Source organism: Eleutherodactylus coqui, chromosome 2 (assembly GCF_035609145.1).
Source record: "Eleutherodactylus coqui strain aEleCoq1 chromosome 2, aEleCoq1.hap1, whole genome shotgun sequence".
In the NCBI taxonomy this organism is placed as follows: Eukaryota; Metazoa; Chordata; class Amphibia; order Anura; family Eleutherodactylidae; genus Eleutherodactylus; species Eleutherodactylus coqui.
In genome coordinates, this window is record NC_089838.1 from 873,932 (window position 1) to 891,799 (window position 17,868).

At 36.0% G+C, this 17,868-nt stretch overlaps 1 protein-coding gene across 6 annotated transcripts in view; it reads left to right on the top strand.

The window, feature by feature from the left end:
- The window catches only part of ITPR2 (inositol 1,4,5-trisphosphate receptor type 2), a 253,107-nt gene that overhangs the window by 222,946 nt on the left and 12,293 nt on the right, over window positions 1–17,868 (top strand). For all 6 annotated transcript variants that reach the window (XM_066590133.1, XM_066590137.1, XM_066590136.1 and 3 more), the window contains 2 exons: window positions 16,155–16,285; window positions 16,589–16,754. In XM_066590133.1, the coding sequence (XP_066446230.1) occupies window positions 16,155–16,285; window positions 16,589–16,754 (297 nt within the window). The remainder of the gene's footprint in view (window positions 1–16,154; window positions 16,286–16,588; window positions 16,755–17,868) is intronic.

Genomic DNA, 17,868 nt, shown 5'->3' on the forward strand with positions numbered 1-17,868 from the left:
TACAAGAATATAACTACTATAATACTGCTCCTATGTACAAGAATATAACTACTATAATACTGCCCCCTATGTACAAGAATATAACTACTATAATACTGCCCCCTATGTACAAGAATATAACTACTATAATACTGCCCCCTATGTACTAGAATATAACTACTATAATACTGCCCCTATGTACAAGAATATAACTACTATAATACTGCCTCCTATGTACAAGAATATAACTACTATAATACTGCCCCCTATGTACAAGAATATAACTACTATAATACTGCCCCCTATGTACAAGAATATAACTACTATAATACTGCCCCCTATGTACAAGAATATAACTACTATAATACTGCTTCTATGTACAAGAATATAACTACTATAATACTGCCCCCTTATGTACAAGAATATAACTACTATAATACTGCCCCCTTATGTACAAGAATATAACTACTATAATACTGCCTCCTATGTACAAGAATATAACTACTATAATACTGCCCCCTATGTACTAGAATATAACTACTATAATACTGCCCCCTATGTACAAGAATATAACTACTATAATACTGCCCCCCATGTACAAGAATATAACTACTATAATACTGCCCCCTATGTACAAGAATATAACTACTATAATACTGCCTCCTATGTACAAGAATATAACTACTATAATACTGCCCCCTATGTACTAGAATATAACTACTATAATACTGCCCCCTATGTACTAGAATATAACTACTATAATACTGCCCCCTATGTACTAGAATATAACTACTATAATACTGCCCCCTATGTACAAGAATATAACTACTATAATACTGCCTCCTATGTACAAGAATAAAACTACTATAATACTGCCTCCTATGTACAAGAATATAACTACTATAATACTGCCCCCTATGTACTAGAATATAACTACTATAATACTGCCCCCTATGTACTAGAATATAACTACTATAATACTGCCCCTATATACAAGAATATAACTACTATAATACTGCCCCCTATGTACAAGAATATAACTACTATAATACTGGCCCCTATGTACAAGAATATAACTACTATAATACTGGCCCCTATGTACAAGAATATAACTACTATAATACTGCCCTCTATGTACAAGAATATAACTACTATAATACTGCTCCCTGTGTACAAGAATATAACTACTATAATACTGCTCCTATGTACAAGAATATAACTACTATAATACTGGCCCCTATGTACAAGAATATAACTACTATAATACTGCCCTCTATGTACAAAAATATAACTACTATAATACTGCCTCCTATGTACAAGAATATAACTACTATAATACTGCCACTATGTACAGGAATATAACTACTATAATACTGCCCCCTATGTACAAGAATATAAATACTATAATACTGCCCCCTATGTACAAGAATATAACTACTATAATACTGCCCCCTATGTACAAGAATATAACTACTATAATACTGCCCCCTATGTACAAGAATATAACTACTATAATACTGCCTCCTATGTACAAGAATATAACTAATACTGCCCCCTATGTACAATATAACTACTATAATACTGCTCCTATGTACAAGAATATAACTACTATAATACTGCCCCCTATGTACAATATAACTACTATAATACTGCTCCTATGTACAAGAATATAACTACTATAATACTGCCCCCTATGTACAAGAATATAACTACTATAATACTGCCCCCTATATACAAGAATATAACTACTATAATACTGCTCCCTATGTACAAGAATATAACTACTATAATACTGGCCCCTATGTACAAGAATATAACTACTATAATAATGCTCCTATGTACAAGAATATAACTGCTATAATACTGCCTCCCATGTACAAGAATATAACTACTATAATACTGCTCCTATGTACAAGAATATAACTGCTATAATACTGCCCCCTATGTACAAGAATATAACTACTATAATACTGCCCCCTATGTACAAGAATATAACTACTATAATACTGCCCCTATGTACAAGAATATAACTACTATAATACTGCTCCTATGTATAAGAATATAACTACTATAATACTGCCCCCTATGTACAAGAATATAACTAGTATAATAGTGCCCCCTATGTACAAGAATATAACTGCTATAATACTGCCCGCTATGTACAAGAATATAACTACTATAATACTGCTCCTATGTACAAGAATATAACTACTATAATACTGCTCCTATGTATAAGAATATAACTACTATTATACTGCCCCCTATGTACAAGAATATAACTACTATAATACTGCTCCTATGTACAACAATATAACTACTATAATACTGCCCCCTATGTACAAGAATATAACTACTATAATACTGCCCCCTATGTACAAGAATATAACTACTATAATACTGCTCCTATGTACAAGAATATAACTACTATAATACTGCCTCCTATGTACAAGAATATAACTACTATAATACTGCCCCCTATGTACAAGAATATAACTACTATAATACTGGCCCCTATGTACAAGAATATAACTACTATAATACTGGCCCCTATGTACAAGAATATAACTACTATAATACTGCCCCCTATGTACTAGAATATAACTACTATAATACTGCCCCCTATGTACTAGAATATAACTACTATAATACTGCCCCCTATGTACAAGAATATAACTACTCTAATACTGCCTCCTATGTACAAGAATATAACTACTATAATACTGCCTCCTATGTACAAGAATAAAACTACTATAATACTGCCCCCTATGTACAAGAATATAACTACTATAATACTGCCCCCTATGTACAAGAATATAACTACTATAATACTGCCCCCTATGTACAAGAATATAACTACTATAATACTGCCCCCTATGTACAAGAATATAACTACTATAATACTGCCCCCTATGTACAGGAATATAACTACTATAATACTGCCCCCTATGTACAAGAATATAACTACTATAATACTGCCTCCTATGTACAAGAATATAACTAATACTGCCCCCTATGTACAATATAACTACTATAATACTGCTCCTATGTACAAGAATATAACTACTATAATACTGCCCCCTATGTACAATATAACTACTATAATACTGCTCCTATGTACAAGAATATAACTACTATAATACTGCCCCCTATGTACAAGAATATAACTACTATAATACTGCCCCCTATATACAAGAATATAACTACTATAATACTGCTCCCTATGTACAAGAATATAACTACTATAATACTGGCCCCTATGTACAAGAATATAACTACTATAATAATGCTCCTATGTACAAGAATATAACTGCTATAATACTGCCTCCCATGTACAAGAATATAACTACTATAATACTGCTCCTATGTACAAGAATATAACTGCTATAATACTGCCCCCTATGTACAAGAATATAACTACTATAATACTGCCCCCTATGTACAAGAATATAACTACTATAATACTGCCCCTATGTACAAGAATATAACTACTATAAAACTGCTCCTATGTATAAGAATATAACTACTATAATACTGCCCCCTATGTACAAGAATATAACTACTATAATACTGCCCCCTATGTACAAGAATATAACTGCTATAATACTGCTCCTATGTACAAGAATATAACTACTATAATACTGCTCCTATGTACAAGAATATAACTACTATAATACTGCTCCCCTATGTACAAGAATATAACTACTATAATACTGCTCCTATGTATAAGAATATAACCACTATTATACTGCCCCCTATGTACAAGAATATAACTACTATAATACTGCTCCTATGTACAACAATATAACTACTATAATACTGCCCCCTATGTACAAGAATATAACTACTATAATACTGCCCCCTATGTACAAGAATATAACTACTATAATACTGCTCCTATGTACAAGAATATAACTACTATAATACTGCCCCCTATGTACAAGAATATAACTACTATAATACTGGCCCCTATGTACAAGAATATAACTACTATAATACTGGCCCCTATGTACAAGAATATAACTACTAGAATACTGCTCCCTATGTACAAGAATATAACTACTATAATACTGCCCCCTATGTACTAGAATATAACTACTATAATACTGCCCCCTATGTACTAGAATATAACTACTATAATACTGCCCCCTATGTACAAGAATATAACTACTCTAATACTGCCTCCTATGTACAAGAATATAGCTACTATAATACTGCCTCCTATGTACAAGAATAAAACTACTATAATACTGCCCCCTATGTACAAGAATATAACTACTATAATACTGCCCCCTATGTACAAGAATATAACTACTATAATACTGCCTCCTATGTACAAGAATATAACTACTATAATACTGCCCCCTATGTACTAGAATATAACTACTATAATACTGCCCCTATGTACAAGAATATAACTACTATAATACTGCCCCCTATGTACAAGAATATAACTACTATATTACTGCTCCTATGTACAAGAATATAACTACTATAATACTGCCCCCTATGTACAAGAATATAACTACTATAATACTGCTCCTATGTACAAGAATATAACTACTATAATACTGCCCCCTATGTACAAGAATATAACTACTATAATACTGCCCCCTATGTACAAGAATATAACTACTATAATACTGCCCCCTATGTACTAGAATATAACTACTATAATACTGCCCCTATGTACAAGAATATAACTACTATAATACTGCCTCCTATGTACAAGAATATAACTACTATAATACTGCCCCCTATGTACAAGAATATAACTACTATAATACTGCCCCCTATGTACAAGAATATAACTACTATAATACTGCCCCCTATGTACAAGAATATAACTACTATAATACTGCTTCTATGTACAAGAATATAACTACTATAATACTGCCCCCTTATGTACAAGAATATAACTACTATAATACTGCCCCCTTATGTACAAGAATATAACTACTATAATACTGCCTCCTATGTACAAGAATATAACTACTATAATACTGCCCCCTATGTACTAGAATATAACTACTATAATACTGCCCCCTATGTACAAGAATATAACTACTATAATACTGCCCCCCATGTACAAGAATATAACTACTATAATACTGCCCCCTATGTACAAGAATATAACTACTATAATACTGCCTCCTATGTACAAGAATATAACTACTATAATACTGCCCCCTATGTACTAGAATATAACTACTATAATACTGCCCCCTATGTTAAGCAACATAATCCTGCACAATTAACAGATTTATTAATTTGTAATAGTAAATAATTACCATCATTTTAGGGCTCCTGTGCATTAATTACAGAGTCCTATGTAAGGATATAATGCCACATATTGTCATCATGTACCAAATGTATTGTGCTCTGTTGGAAGGTGTAATGAGCCACCATGCTGCGCAGTGCTGCCGTCTTCCACCGCTCTGTTCTCTCCCGCTTACACTGGTGCAAAACATCAGACGTTGATCAATACCAGATAATTTCTCAAAGGAGCAAAATATCCTGGAAAGTTTAATTATAGCTGCAAAATTAGAACTAGAAGATCTCTTTATGATATGAGGAAGAAGGCTGCATATTGTACTTGTTGAGGCTAAGTAATTATGTGGGGTTTCATTAATTCTGACCTCTAGGGGCGCTGTGTTATTACCTTAACACTTGGAAAGAAAGAGACATGTTAGAGGCCCACACAGTATGTAACCAAGATGGTGAATAATCATTTGACAGTAAGATAGATAGATGGAAATTAGATACATAGATAGGAAACAGATACATATGAGATAGATAGATAGATAGATGGAAATTAGATACATAGCTAGGAGATAGATAGATAGATAGGAGATAGATAGATAGGAGATAGATAGGAGATAGATAGATAGACATAGATAGGAGATAGATAGATAGATAGGAGATAGATAGATAGGAGATAGATAGGAGATAGATAGATAGATAGGAGATAGATAGGAGATAGATAGATAGGAGATAGATAGATAGGAGATAGATAGATAGATAGGAGATAGATAGATAGATAGATAGGAGATAGATAGATAGGAGATAGATAGATAGATAGGAGATAGATAGGAGATAGATAGATAGGAGATAGATAGGAGATAGATAGGAGATAGATAGGAGATAGATAGATAGATAGATAGATAGATAGATAGGAGATAGATAGATAGATAGATAGATAGGAGATAGATAGATAGGAGATAGATAGATAGGAGATAGATAGATAGGAGATAGATAGATAGATAGATAGATAGATAGATAGGAGATAGATAGATAGGAGATAGATAGATAGATAGGAGATAGATAGATAGATAGATAGGAGATAGATAGATAGATAGATAGATAGATAGGAGATAGATAGATAGGAGATAGATAGATAGGAGATAGATAGGAGATAGATAGATAGGAGATAGATAGATAGATAGATAGATAGATAGATAGATAGATAGATAGGAGATAGATAGATAGATAGGAGATAGATAGGAGATAGATAGATAGATAGGAGATAGATAGATAGATAGGAGATAGATAGGAGATAGATAGATAGATAGATAGATAGATAGGAGATAGATAGATAGATAGGAGATAGATAGATAGATAGGAGATAGATAGATAGATAGATAGATAGGAGATAGATAGGAGATAGATAGATAGATAGGAGATAGACAGATAGATAGGAGATAGATAGATAGATAGGAGATAGATAGATAGATAGGAGATAGATAGATAGATAGGAGATAGATAGATAGATAGATAGATAGATAGATAGGAGATAGATAGATAGATAGGAGATAGATAGATAGATAGGAGATAGATAGATAGATAGATAGATAGATAGGAGATAGATAGATAGGAGATAGATAGATAGATAGGAGATAGATAGATAGGAGATAGATAGATAGGAGATAGAGAGATAGGAGATAGATAGATAGGAGATAGATAGATAGGAGAGAGATAGATAGGGGATAGATAGATAGGAGATAGACAGATAGGAGATAGACAGATAGGAGATAGACAGATAGGAGATAGACAGATAGGAGATAGACAGATAGGAGATAGACAGATAGGAGATAGACAGATAGGAGATAGACAGATAGGAGATAGACAGATAGGAGATAGACAGATAGGAGATAGACAGATAGGAGATAGACAGATAGGAGATAGACAGATAGGAGATAGACAGATAGGAGATAGATAGGAGATAGATAGGAGATAGATAGGAGATAGATAGGAGATAGATAGATAGGAGAGAGACAGATAGGAGATAGACAGATAGGAGATAGACAGATAGGAGATAGACAGATAGGAGATAGATAGGAGATAGATAGGAGATAGCTAGATAGGAGATAGATAGGAGATAGCTAGATAGGAGATAGATAGGAGATAGATAGATAGGAGATAGATAGGAGATAGATAGGAGATAGATAGGAGATAGATAGGAGATAGATAGGAGATAGATAGGAGATAGATAGGAGATAGACAGATAGGAGATAGATAGATAGATAGGAGATAGATAGATAGGAGATAGATAGGAGATAGATAGATAGATAGATAGATAGGAGATAGATAGATAGGAGATAGATAGATAGGAGATAGATAGGAGATAGATAGATAGATAGATAGATAGATAGGAGATAGATAGATAGGAGATAGATAGATAGATAGATAGATAGGAGATAGATAGATAGATAGATAGATAGGAGATAGATAGATAGATAGATAGATAGATAGGAGATAGATAGGAGATAGATAGATAGATAGATAGATAGATAGATAGATAGATAGATAGGAGATAGATAGATAGATAGATAGGAGATAGATAGATAGATAGGAGATAGATAGGAGATAGATAGATAGATAGGAGATAGATAGATAGATAGGAGATAGATAGATAGATAGGAGATAGATAGATAGATAGGAGATAGATAGATAGATAGATAGGAGATAGATAGATAGGAGATAGATAGATAGATAGGAGATAGATAGATAGGAGATAGATAGATAGATAGGAGATAGATAGATAGGAGATAGATAGATAGGAGATAGAGAGATAGGAGATAGATAGGAGATAGGAGATAGATAGATAGGAGATAGATAGATAGGAGAGAGATAGATAGGGGATAGATAGATAGGGGATAGATAGATAGGAGATAGACAGATAGATAGATAGACAGATAGATAGATAGACAGATAGATAGATAGATAGATAGACAGATAGGAGATAGACAGATAGGAGATAGACAGATAGGAGATAGACAGATAGGAGATAGACAGATAGGAGATAGACAGATAGGAGATAGACAGATAGGAGATAGACAGATAGGAGATAGACAGATAGGAGATAGACAGATAGGAGATAGACAGATAGGAGATAGACAGATAGGAGATAGACAGATAGGAGATAGACAGATAGGAGATAGATAGATAGATAGATAGGAGATAGATAGGAGATAGATAGGAGATAGATAGGAGATAGATAGGAGATAGATAGGAGATAGATAGGAGATAGATAGGAGATAGATAGGAGATAGATAGGAGATAGATAGGAGATAGATAGATAGGAGATAGACAGATAGGAGATAGACAGATAGGAGATAGATAGGAGATAGCTAGATAGGAGATAGATAGGAGATAGCTAGATAGGAGATAGATAGGAGATAGATAGATAGGAGATAGATAGGAGATAGATAGGAGATAGATAGGAGATAGATAGATAGATAGGAGATAGATAGATAGATAGGAGATAGATAGGAGATAGATAGGAGATAGATAGGAGATAGATAGATAGGAGATAGACAGATAGGAGATAGACAGATAGGAGATAGACAGATAGGAGATAGATAGGAGATAGATAGGAGATAGCTAGATAGGAGATAGATAGGAGATAGCTAGATAGGAGATAGATAGGAGATAGATAGATAGGAGATAGATAGGAGATAGATAGGAGATAGATAGGAGATAGACAGATAGGAGATAGATAGATAGATAGGAGATAGATAGATAGGAGATAGATAGGAGATAGATAGATAGATAGATAGATAGATAGATAGGAGATAGATAGATAGGAGATAGATAGATAGGAGATAGATAGATAGGAGATAGATAGGAGATAGATAGATAGATAGATAGATAGGAGATAGATAGATAGGAGATAGATAGATAGATAGATAGATAGGAGATAGATAGATAGATAGATAGATAGATAGATAGATAGGAGATAGATAGATAGATAGATAGATAGGAGATAGATAGATAGGAGATAGATAGGAGATAGATAGATAGATAGATAGGAGATAGATAGATAGATAGGAGATAGATAGATAGATAGGAGATAGATAGGAGATAGATAGATAGATAGGAGATAGATAGATAGATAGGAGATAGATAGATAGATAGGAGATAGATAGATAGATAGATAGGCGATAGATAGATAGGAGATAGATAGATAGATAGGAGATAGATAGATAGGAGATAGATAGATAGATAGGAGATAGATAGATAGGAGATAGATAGATAGGAGATAGAGAGATAGGAGATAGATAGGAGATAGGAGATAGATAGATAGGAGATAGATAGATAGGAGAGAGATAGATAGGGGATAGATAGATAGGGGATAGATAGATAGGAGATAGACAGATAGATAGATAGACAGATAGATAGATAGACAGATAGATAGATAGATAGATAGACAGATAGATAGATAGACAGATAGATAGATAGACAGATAGATAGATAGACAGATAGATAGATAGACAGATAGGAGATAGACAGATAGGAGATAGACAGATAGGAGATAGACAGATAGGAGATAGACAGATAGGAGATAGACAGATAGGAGATAGACAGATAGGAGATAGACAGATAGGAGATAGACAGATAGGAGATAGACAGATAGGAGATAGACAGATAGGAGATAGATAGATAGATAGATAGATAGGAGATAGATAGGAGATAGATAGGAGATAGATAGGAGATAGATAGGAGATAGATAGGAGATAGATAGGAGATAGATAGGAGATAGATAGGAGATAGATAGGAGATAGATAGGAGATAGATAGATAGGAGATAGACAGATAGGAGATAGACAGATAGGAGATAGATAGGAGATAGATAGGAGATAGCTAGATAGGAGATAGATAGGAGATAGCTAGATAGGAGCTAGATAGGAGATAGATAGATAGGAGATAGATAGGAGATAGATAGGAGATAGATAGGAGATAGATAGGAGATAGATAGGAGATAGACAGATAGGAGATAGATAGATAGATAGGAGATAGATAGATAGGAGATAGATAGGAGATAGATAGATAGATAGATAGATAGATAGATAGATAGATAGATAGATAGGAGATAGATAGATAGGAGATAGATAGATAGGAGATAGATAGATAGGAGATAGATAGATAGGAGATAGATAGATAGATAGATAGATAGATAGGAGATAGATAGATAGGAGATAGATAGATAGATAGATAGATAGATAGGAGATAGATAGATAGGAGATAGATAGATAGATAGATAGATAGATAGATAGATAGGAGATAGATAGATAGGAGATAGATAGGAGATAGATAGATAGATAGATAGATAGATAGATAGATAGGAGATAGATAGATAGATAGATAGGAGATAGATAGATAGATAGGAGATAGATAGGAGATAGATAGATAGATAGGAGATAGATAGATAGATAGGAGATAGATAGATAGATAGGAGATAGATAGATAGATAGATAGATAGGAGATAGATAGATAGATAGATAGATAGGAGATAGATAGATAGGAGATAGATAGATAGGAGATAGATAGATAGGAGATAGATAGATAGGAGAGAGATAGATAGGGGATAGATAGATAGGGGATAGATAGATAGGAGATAGATAGATAGGAGATAGACAGATAGGAGATAGACAGATAGGAGATAGACAGATAGGAGATAGACAGATAGGAGATAGACAGATAGGAGATAGACAGATAGATAGATAGACAGATAGATAGATAGATAGACAGATAGATAGATAGATAGATAGACAGATAGATAGATAGACAGATAGATAGATAGACAGATAGATAGACAGATAGGAGATAGACAGATAGGAGATAGACAGATAGGAGATAGACAGATAGGAGATAGACAGATAGGAGATAGACAGATAGGAGATAGACAGATAGGAGATAGACAGATAGGAGATAGACAGATAGGAGATAGACAGATAGATAGATAGACAGATAGATAGATAGATAGACAGATAGATAGATAGATAGATAGACAGATAGATAGATAGACAGATAGATAGATAGACAGATAGATAGATAGACAGATAGATAGACAGATAGGAGATAGACAGATAGGAGATAGACAGATAGGAGATAGACAGATAGGAGATAGACAGATAGGAGATAGACAGATAGGAGATAGACAGATAGGAGATAGACAGATAGGAGATAGATAGGAGATAGATAGGAGATAGCTAGATAGGAGATAGATAGGAGATAGCTAGATAGGAGATAGATAGGAGATAGATAGATAGGAGATAGATAGGAGATAGATAGGAGATAGATAGGAGATAGATAGGAGATAGATAGGAGATAGATAGGAGATAGACAGATAGGAGATAGATAGATAGATAGGAGATAGATAGATAGGAGATAGATAGATAGATAGATAGATAGATAGATAGATAGATAGGAGATAGATAGATAGGAGATAGATAGATAGGAGATAGATAGATAGGAGATAGATAGATAGGAGATAGATAGATAGGAGATAGATAGATAGATAGATAGGAGATAGATAGATAGGAGATAGATAGATAGATAGATAGATAGATAGGAGATAGATAGATAGATAGATAGATAGATAGGAGATAGATAGATAGATAGATAGATAGATAGGAGATAGATAGATAGGAGATAGATAGGAGATAGATAGATAGATAGATAGATAGATAGGAGATAGATAGATAGATAGATAGGAGATAGATAGATAGATAGGAGATAGATAGGAGATAGATAGATAGATAGGAGATAGATAGATAGATAGGAGATAGATAGATAGATAGGAGATAGATAGATAGATAGATAGATAGGAGATAGATAGATAGGAGATAGATAGATAGATAGGAGATAGATAGATAGGAGATAGATAGATAGATAGGAGATAGATAGATAGGAGATAGATAGATAGGAGATAGAGAGATAGGAGATAGATAGGAGATAGGAGATAGATAGATAGGAGATAGATAGATAGGAGAGAGATAGATAGGGGATAGATAGATAGGGGATAGATAGATAGGAGATAGATAGATAGGAGATAGACAGATAGGAGATAGACAGATAGGAGATAGACAGATAGGAGATAGACAGATAGGAGATAGACAGATAGGAGATAGACAGATAGATAGATAGACAGATAGATAGATAGACAGATAGATAGATAGATAGACAGATAGATAGATAGACAGATAGATAGATAGACAGATAGGAGATAGACAGATAGGAGATAGACAGATAGGAGATAGACAGATAGGAGATAGACAGATAGGAGATAGACAGATAGGAGATAGACAGATAGGAGATAGACAGATAGGAGATAGATAGATAGATAGGAGATAGATAGGAGATAGATAGGAGATAGATAGGAGATAGATAGGAGATAGATAGGAGATAGATAGGAGATAGATAGGAGATAGATAGGAGATAGATAGGAGATAGATAGGAGATAGATAGGAGATAGACAGATAGGCAGATAGGAGATAGACAGATAGGAGATAGATAGGAGATAGATAGGAGATAGCTAGATAGGAGATAGATAGGAGATAGCTAGATAGGAGATAGATAGGAGATAGCTAGATAGGAGATAGATAGGAGATAGATAGGAGATAGATAGATAGGAGATAGATAGGAGATAGATAGGAGATAGATAGGAGATAGATAGGAGACAGATAGGAGATAGACAGATAGGAGATAGACAGATAGGAGATAGACAGATAGGAGATAGACAGATAGGAGATAGACAGATAGGAGATAGACAGATAGGAGATAGATAGATAGGAGACAGATAGATAGGAGACAGATAGATAGGAGACAGATAGATAGGAGACAGATAGATAGGAGATAGATAGATAGGAGATAGATAGGAGATAGATAGATAGGAGATAGATAGGAGATAGATAGATAGGAGATAGATAGGAGGTAGAGAGATAGATATGAGATAGATAGGAGATAGATAGATAGATAGGAGACAGATAGATAGGAGACAGATAGATAGGAGACAGATAGATAGGAGACAGATAGATAGGAGATAGATAGGAAGGATAGATAGATAGGAGATAGATAGATAGGAAGGATAGATAGATAGGAGATAGATAGATAGGAAGGATAGATAGATAGGAGATGGATGATAGATAGATAGATAGGAGACACATAGGAGACAGACACAGGCGACAGACACACAGGCGACAGACACACAGGCGACAGACACACAGGCGACAGACACACAGGCGACAGACACACAGGCGACAGACACACAGGCGACAGACACACAGGCGACAGACACACAGGCGACAGACACACAGGCGACAGACACACAGGCGACAGACACACAGGCGACAGACACACAGGCGACAGACACACAGGCGACAGATAGACATATAGGTAGGAGATAGATAGATAGGAGATAGATAGGAGATGGATAGATAGGAGATGGATAGATAGGAGATGGATAGATAGGAGATGGATAGATAGGAGATGGATAGATAGGAGAGGGATAGATAGGAGAGAGATAGATAGGAGATGGATAGATAGGAGATGGATAGATAGGAGATAGAGAGATAGGAGATAGATAGGTAGGAGATGGATAGATAGGAGATGGATAGATAGGAGAGGGATAGATAGGAGATGGATAGATAGGAGAGGGATAGATAGGAGAGAGATAGATAGGAGATAGATAGATATGAGATAGATAGGTAGGAGATAGATAGATAGGAGATAGATAGATAGATAGGAGATAGATAGATAGGGGATAGATAGGAGATAGATAGATAGATAGATAGATAGATAGATAGATAGATAGGGGATAGATAGGGGATAGATAGATAGATAGATAGATAGATAGATAGATAGATAGATAGATAGGAGATAGATAGATAGGAGATGGATAGATAGGAGATGGATAGATAGGAGATGGATAGATAGGAGATGGATAGATAGGAGATGGATAGATAGGAGATGGATAGATAGGAGATGGATAGATAGGAGATGGATAGATAGGAGATGGATAGATAGGAGATGGATAGATAGGAGATGGATAGATAGGAGATGGATAGATAGGAGATGGATAGATAGGAGATGGATAGATAGGAGATAGATAGGTAGGAGATAGATAGATAGGAGATAGATAGGAGATAGATAGATAGGAGATAGATAGATAGATAGGAGATGGATAGATAGGAGATGGATAGATAGGAGATGGATAGATAGGAGATGGATAGATAGATAGGAGATAGATATGAGATACATAGATAGATAGGAGATAGATATGAGATAGATGGATAGATAGATAGGAGATAGATAGGAGATAGATAGATAGGAGATAGATAGGAGATAGATAGATAGGAGATAGATAGGAGATACATAGATAGATAGGAGATAGATAGATGGATAGGAGATAGATATGAGATAGATAGATGGATAGGAGATAGATCGATGGATAGATAGATGGATAGGAGATAGATCGATGGATAGATAGATAGATAGATAGATAGATAGGAGATAGATAGGAGATAGATAGGAGAGAGATAGGAGAGAGATAGGAGAGAGATAGGAGAGAGATAGGAGAGAGATAGGAGATAGATAGGAGACAGATAGGAGATAGATCGATGGATAGATAGATAGATAGATAGATAGATAGATAGATAGGAGATATATAGATAGATAGATAGGAGAGAGATAGGAGAGAGATAGGAGAGAGATAGGAGATAGATAGGAGATAGATAGGAGATAGGAGATATATAGATAGATAGATAGGAGATAAATAGATAGACATTAGATAGATAGAAGATGGATAGATAGATGGATAGATAGATGGATAGGAGATAGATAGGAGATGGATAGGAGATGGATAGGAGATGGATAGGAGATGGATAGGAGATGGATAGGAGATGGATAGGAGATGGATAGGAGATGGATAGGAGATGGATAGGAGATGGATAGGAGATGGATAGATAGATAGGAGATGGATAGATAGATAGGAGATAGATGGATGGATGGATGGATGGATGGATGGATAGATAGATAGGAGATAGATATGAGATGGATGGATATGGGATAGATATTTGGCAGGTATATCCGTGCAGTGTATTTGTTCCTTGCACACATTTTCTATCATATCCATGTGACTTTCTACTTAGCAGTAAACCCCATGAGCAGATTTTGTGTCGTTTCCTCCGCGCCCCCCACAACCCCCCCTCCTTCATTCGCTGAGTAAACACATATGTTTATGCCGCCAGAGCGGCTTCTGCAGCAGAGAGACGATACTTCTACCCCTTACTTATTAATAGAAGTGAAAGTCATCTGGCTCAATAGATTTTATATTTATCCCTGTGTAGGCTGAACGTCCCTGCACGGAACCTCTCCTCGGGCGCACGTCCAGCACATTCACGTATTCCTTATAAATAGCCATATTTATAGGGGGCTCTGAAGCCACGGACATGGATCTATTGACTCAAACAACTCTTAAGATGTGTCCTAAGTAGTTGTGTAGCCTGAACCTGAGTGAATGGCCCTCTTTTAGGTCCAACCTTCTGCGCTTTATAGCTTTATAATAGATCTGTATAGCAGTCCGGGCTCCTTTCTTCAAATAAAAAGCTCCACATCTGCTGCAGAAAGTTACATGATAAAGTTTTGTCTTCCTGCAGCCACCACTAGGGGGAGCTCACTATATATTTGGTTATTATTCAGTTCAATGTATACACTGTATGCAGTAAACTCCAACGCTCCCTCTAGTGGTGGCTGCAGGATGGATTGAACTAGATACGCATAGCTGGGGCAGCATACGTCTGTGGGACTTTAGTGTCCCACCAACCTCCTCCTAGCCACCCGTGTTTTACTGCTTGTATATTAGGTTTCTTGACCTTTGCTATCTTGTGGTCATTACAGATGGGGGCACAAATGAAAACAGTACCGAACGGACCTGCGACACGCTGCTGATGTGCATCGTAACAGTCCTGAACCAAGGTCTAAGGAACGGGGGAGGTGTAGGAGACATTCTCCGGAAGCCTTCACAGGATGTAAGTCTGGCTTTGGTCATCAAGCCACTGGATATGTGTAACCCAAGCTATGATGTCTGGCCATTTCCTGGGGACGAGGACCCCTTAAATTTGGAGGGTCAATTTAAAAAAAAAAGAGTTATGTGTGATGAATATGATTGTATTGTAGTTGAAGATTCCTCAATCACTTCTTATGAGTTTATTCTCAGTCATGACCAACATTTGGGCCAATCAATGGAAGTCGTGTTACCATGTTGTGATTCTCTGCCATGGTTATTGACCCTCATCCTGTACACACACATCTCCTTTACCCCTCTCCTCCAGGAGCCTCTCTTCGCTGCCAGGGTCGTGTACGATCTTCTCTTCTACTTCATTGTCATCATTATTGTCCTCAATCTCATCTTTGGTGTCATCATTGATACATTTGCCGATCTAAGGAGTGAGAAACAGAAGAAGGAGGAGATCCTGAAGACCACGTGCTTCATCTGTGGTGAGTACCCAGAAGTAGTAGTAGCAGCACAGTCTAGGTTCGATACCTATGCCACCTAGATATGGGCACGTGCCCCTGGGTCACCTAGCTCTGCTCATTATTGACACTGTTACATGTGAAGGTGAAGCTTGGACCTTGTAAGCTTCCCCCACCAGTCATGTGTTATCTGCAGTAAATCACCACCTGCAATTATCTGCTTATATTCCCATATAAATACATTAAGTTCTCAATATAGAAGCCTGTGAATCACATCTATGAATCATCCCATCAGCCTCTTTACATCAGACTGTGATGTAAGACCCCCCCCCCCCCCCATGACTGTCCCACTTCTCACCGCTTTTCTATAACTTCTTCCCTTTCTAATCTACTCTTCTCCTCTCTCATCTCTCTCTTTTCTTCCTCCCTTTCTGGAAATACTCCTCTTCTCCGCTCTCTATCTCTTATCTCTCTCTTTTTTCCTTTTCTCTGTAAACTCTTCCCATTTCTCATTCTCTCTCCCCTCTTTATCACTCTCCTCCTCTTTCTTTATCCTCCCTCCTTTCTCTCCATCTCTTCTTCTCTTTGCTCACCTCTTTTCTCTTCTTGTTCTCTTCTCCTCTTCCTCTTTCTCTATCTCCTCTGTTTTGTCACATGCTTTGTTTTCTCCCCTCCTCCTCTTTTCTTTTTATAGCTCCTCCCCTTTCTCTCTCCATTTCCTCCCCCTTGACTTCTCTCATCCTCTTTCCTTTCATCTTCTTTCTCTTTGCATCTCATTTCTTTTCTCCGCCTCTATCGTTCCCTTTCTCTATCCAGTCTTCTTTCTTTTTTCATCTCCTCCTCTAACTTTTCCTATCACCTCCCCTTTTTCTTCATATCTCCTCCCTTTTCCTCTGACCTTTCTTTTCTTGCCCTGTGTCCTCTCCTCCCCTCCTTTTTCTCTCTATTGCTTCTTTTCTCTTTGTATCTCCTCCCCTTTCTCTTCTCTCCTCTTTTTAACCTCTTCTGTTCCTTTCCCCTCCTCTCTTCCCTATCTCGTCCCCTTTCTTTATCTTCTAGCCCTTTCCCTCCATCCCTCCTTCTCTATCCTCCCCTTTCTCCATCATCTCTTTTCCTCTTTTGATCCTTCTCTGTCCCT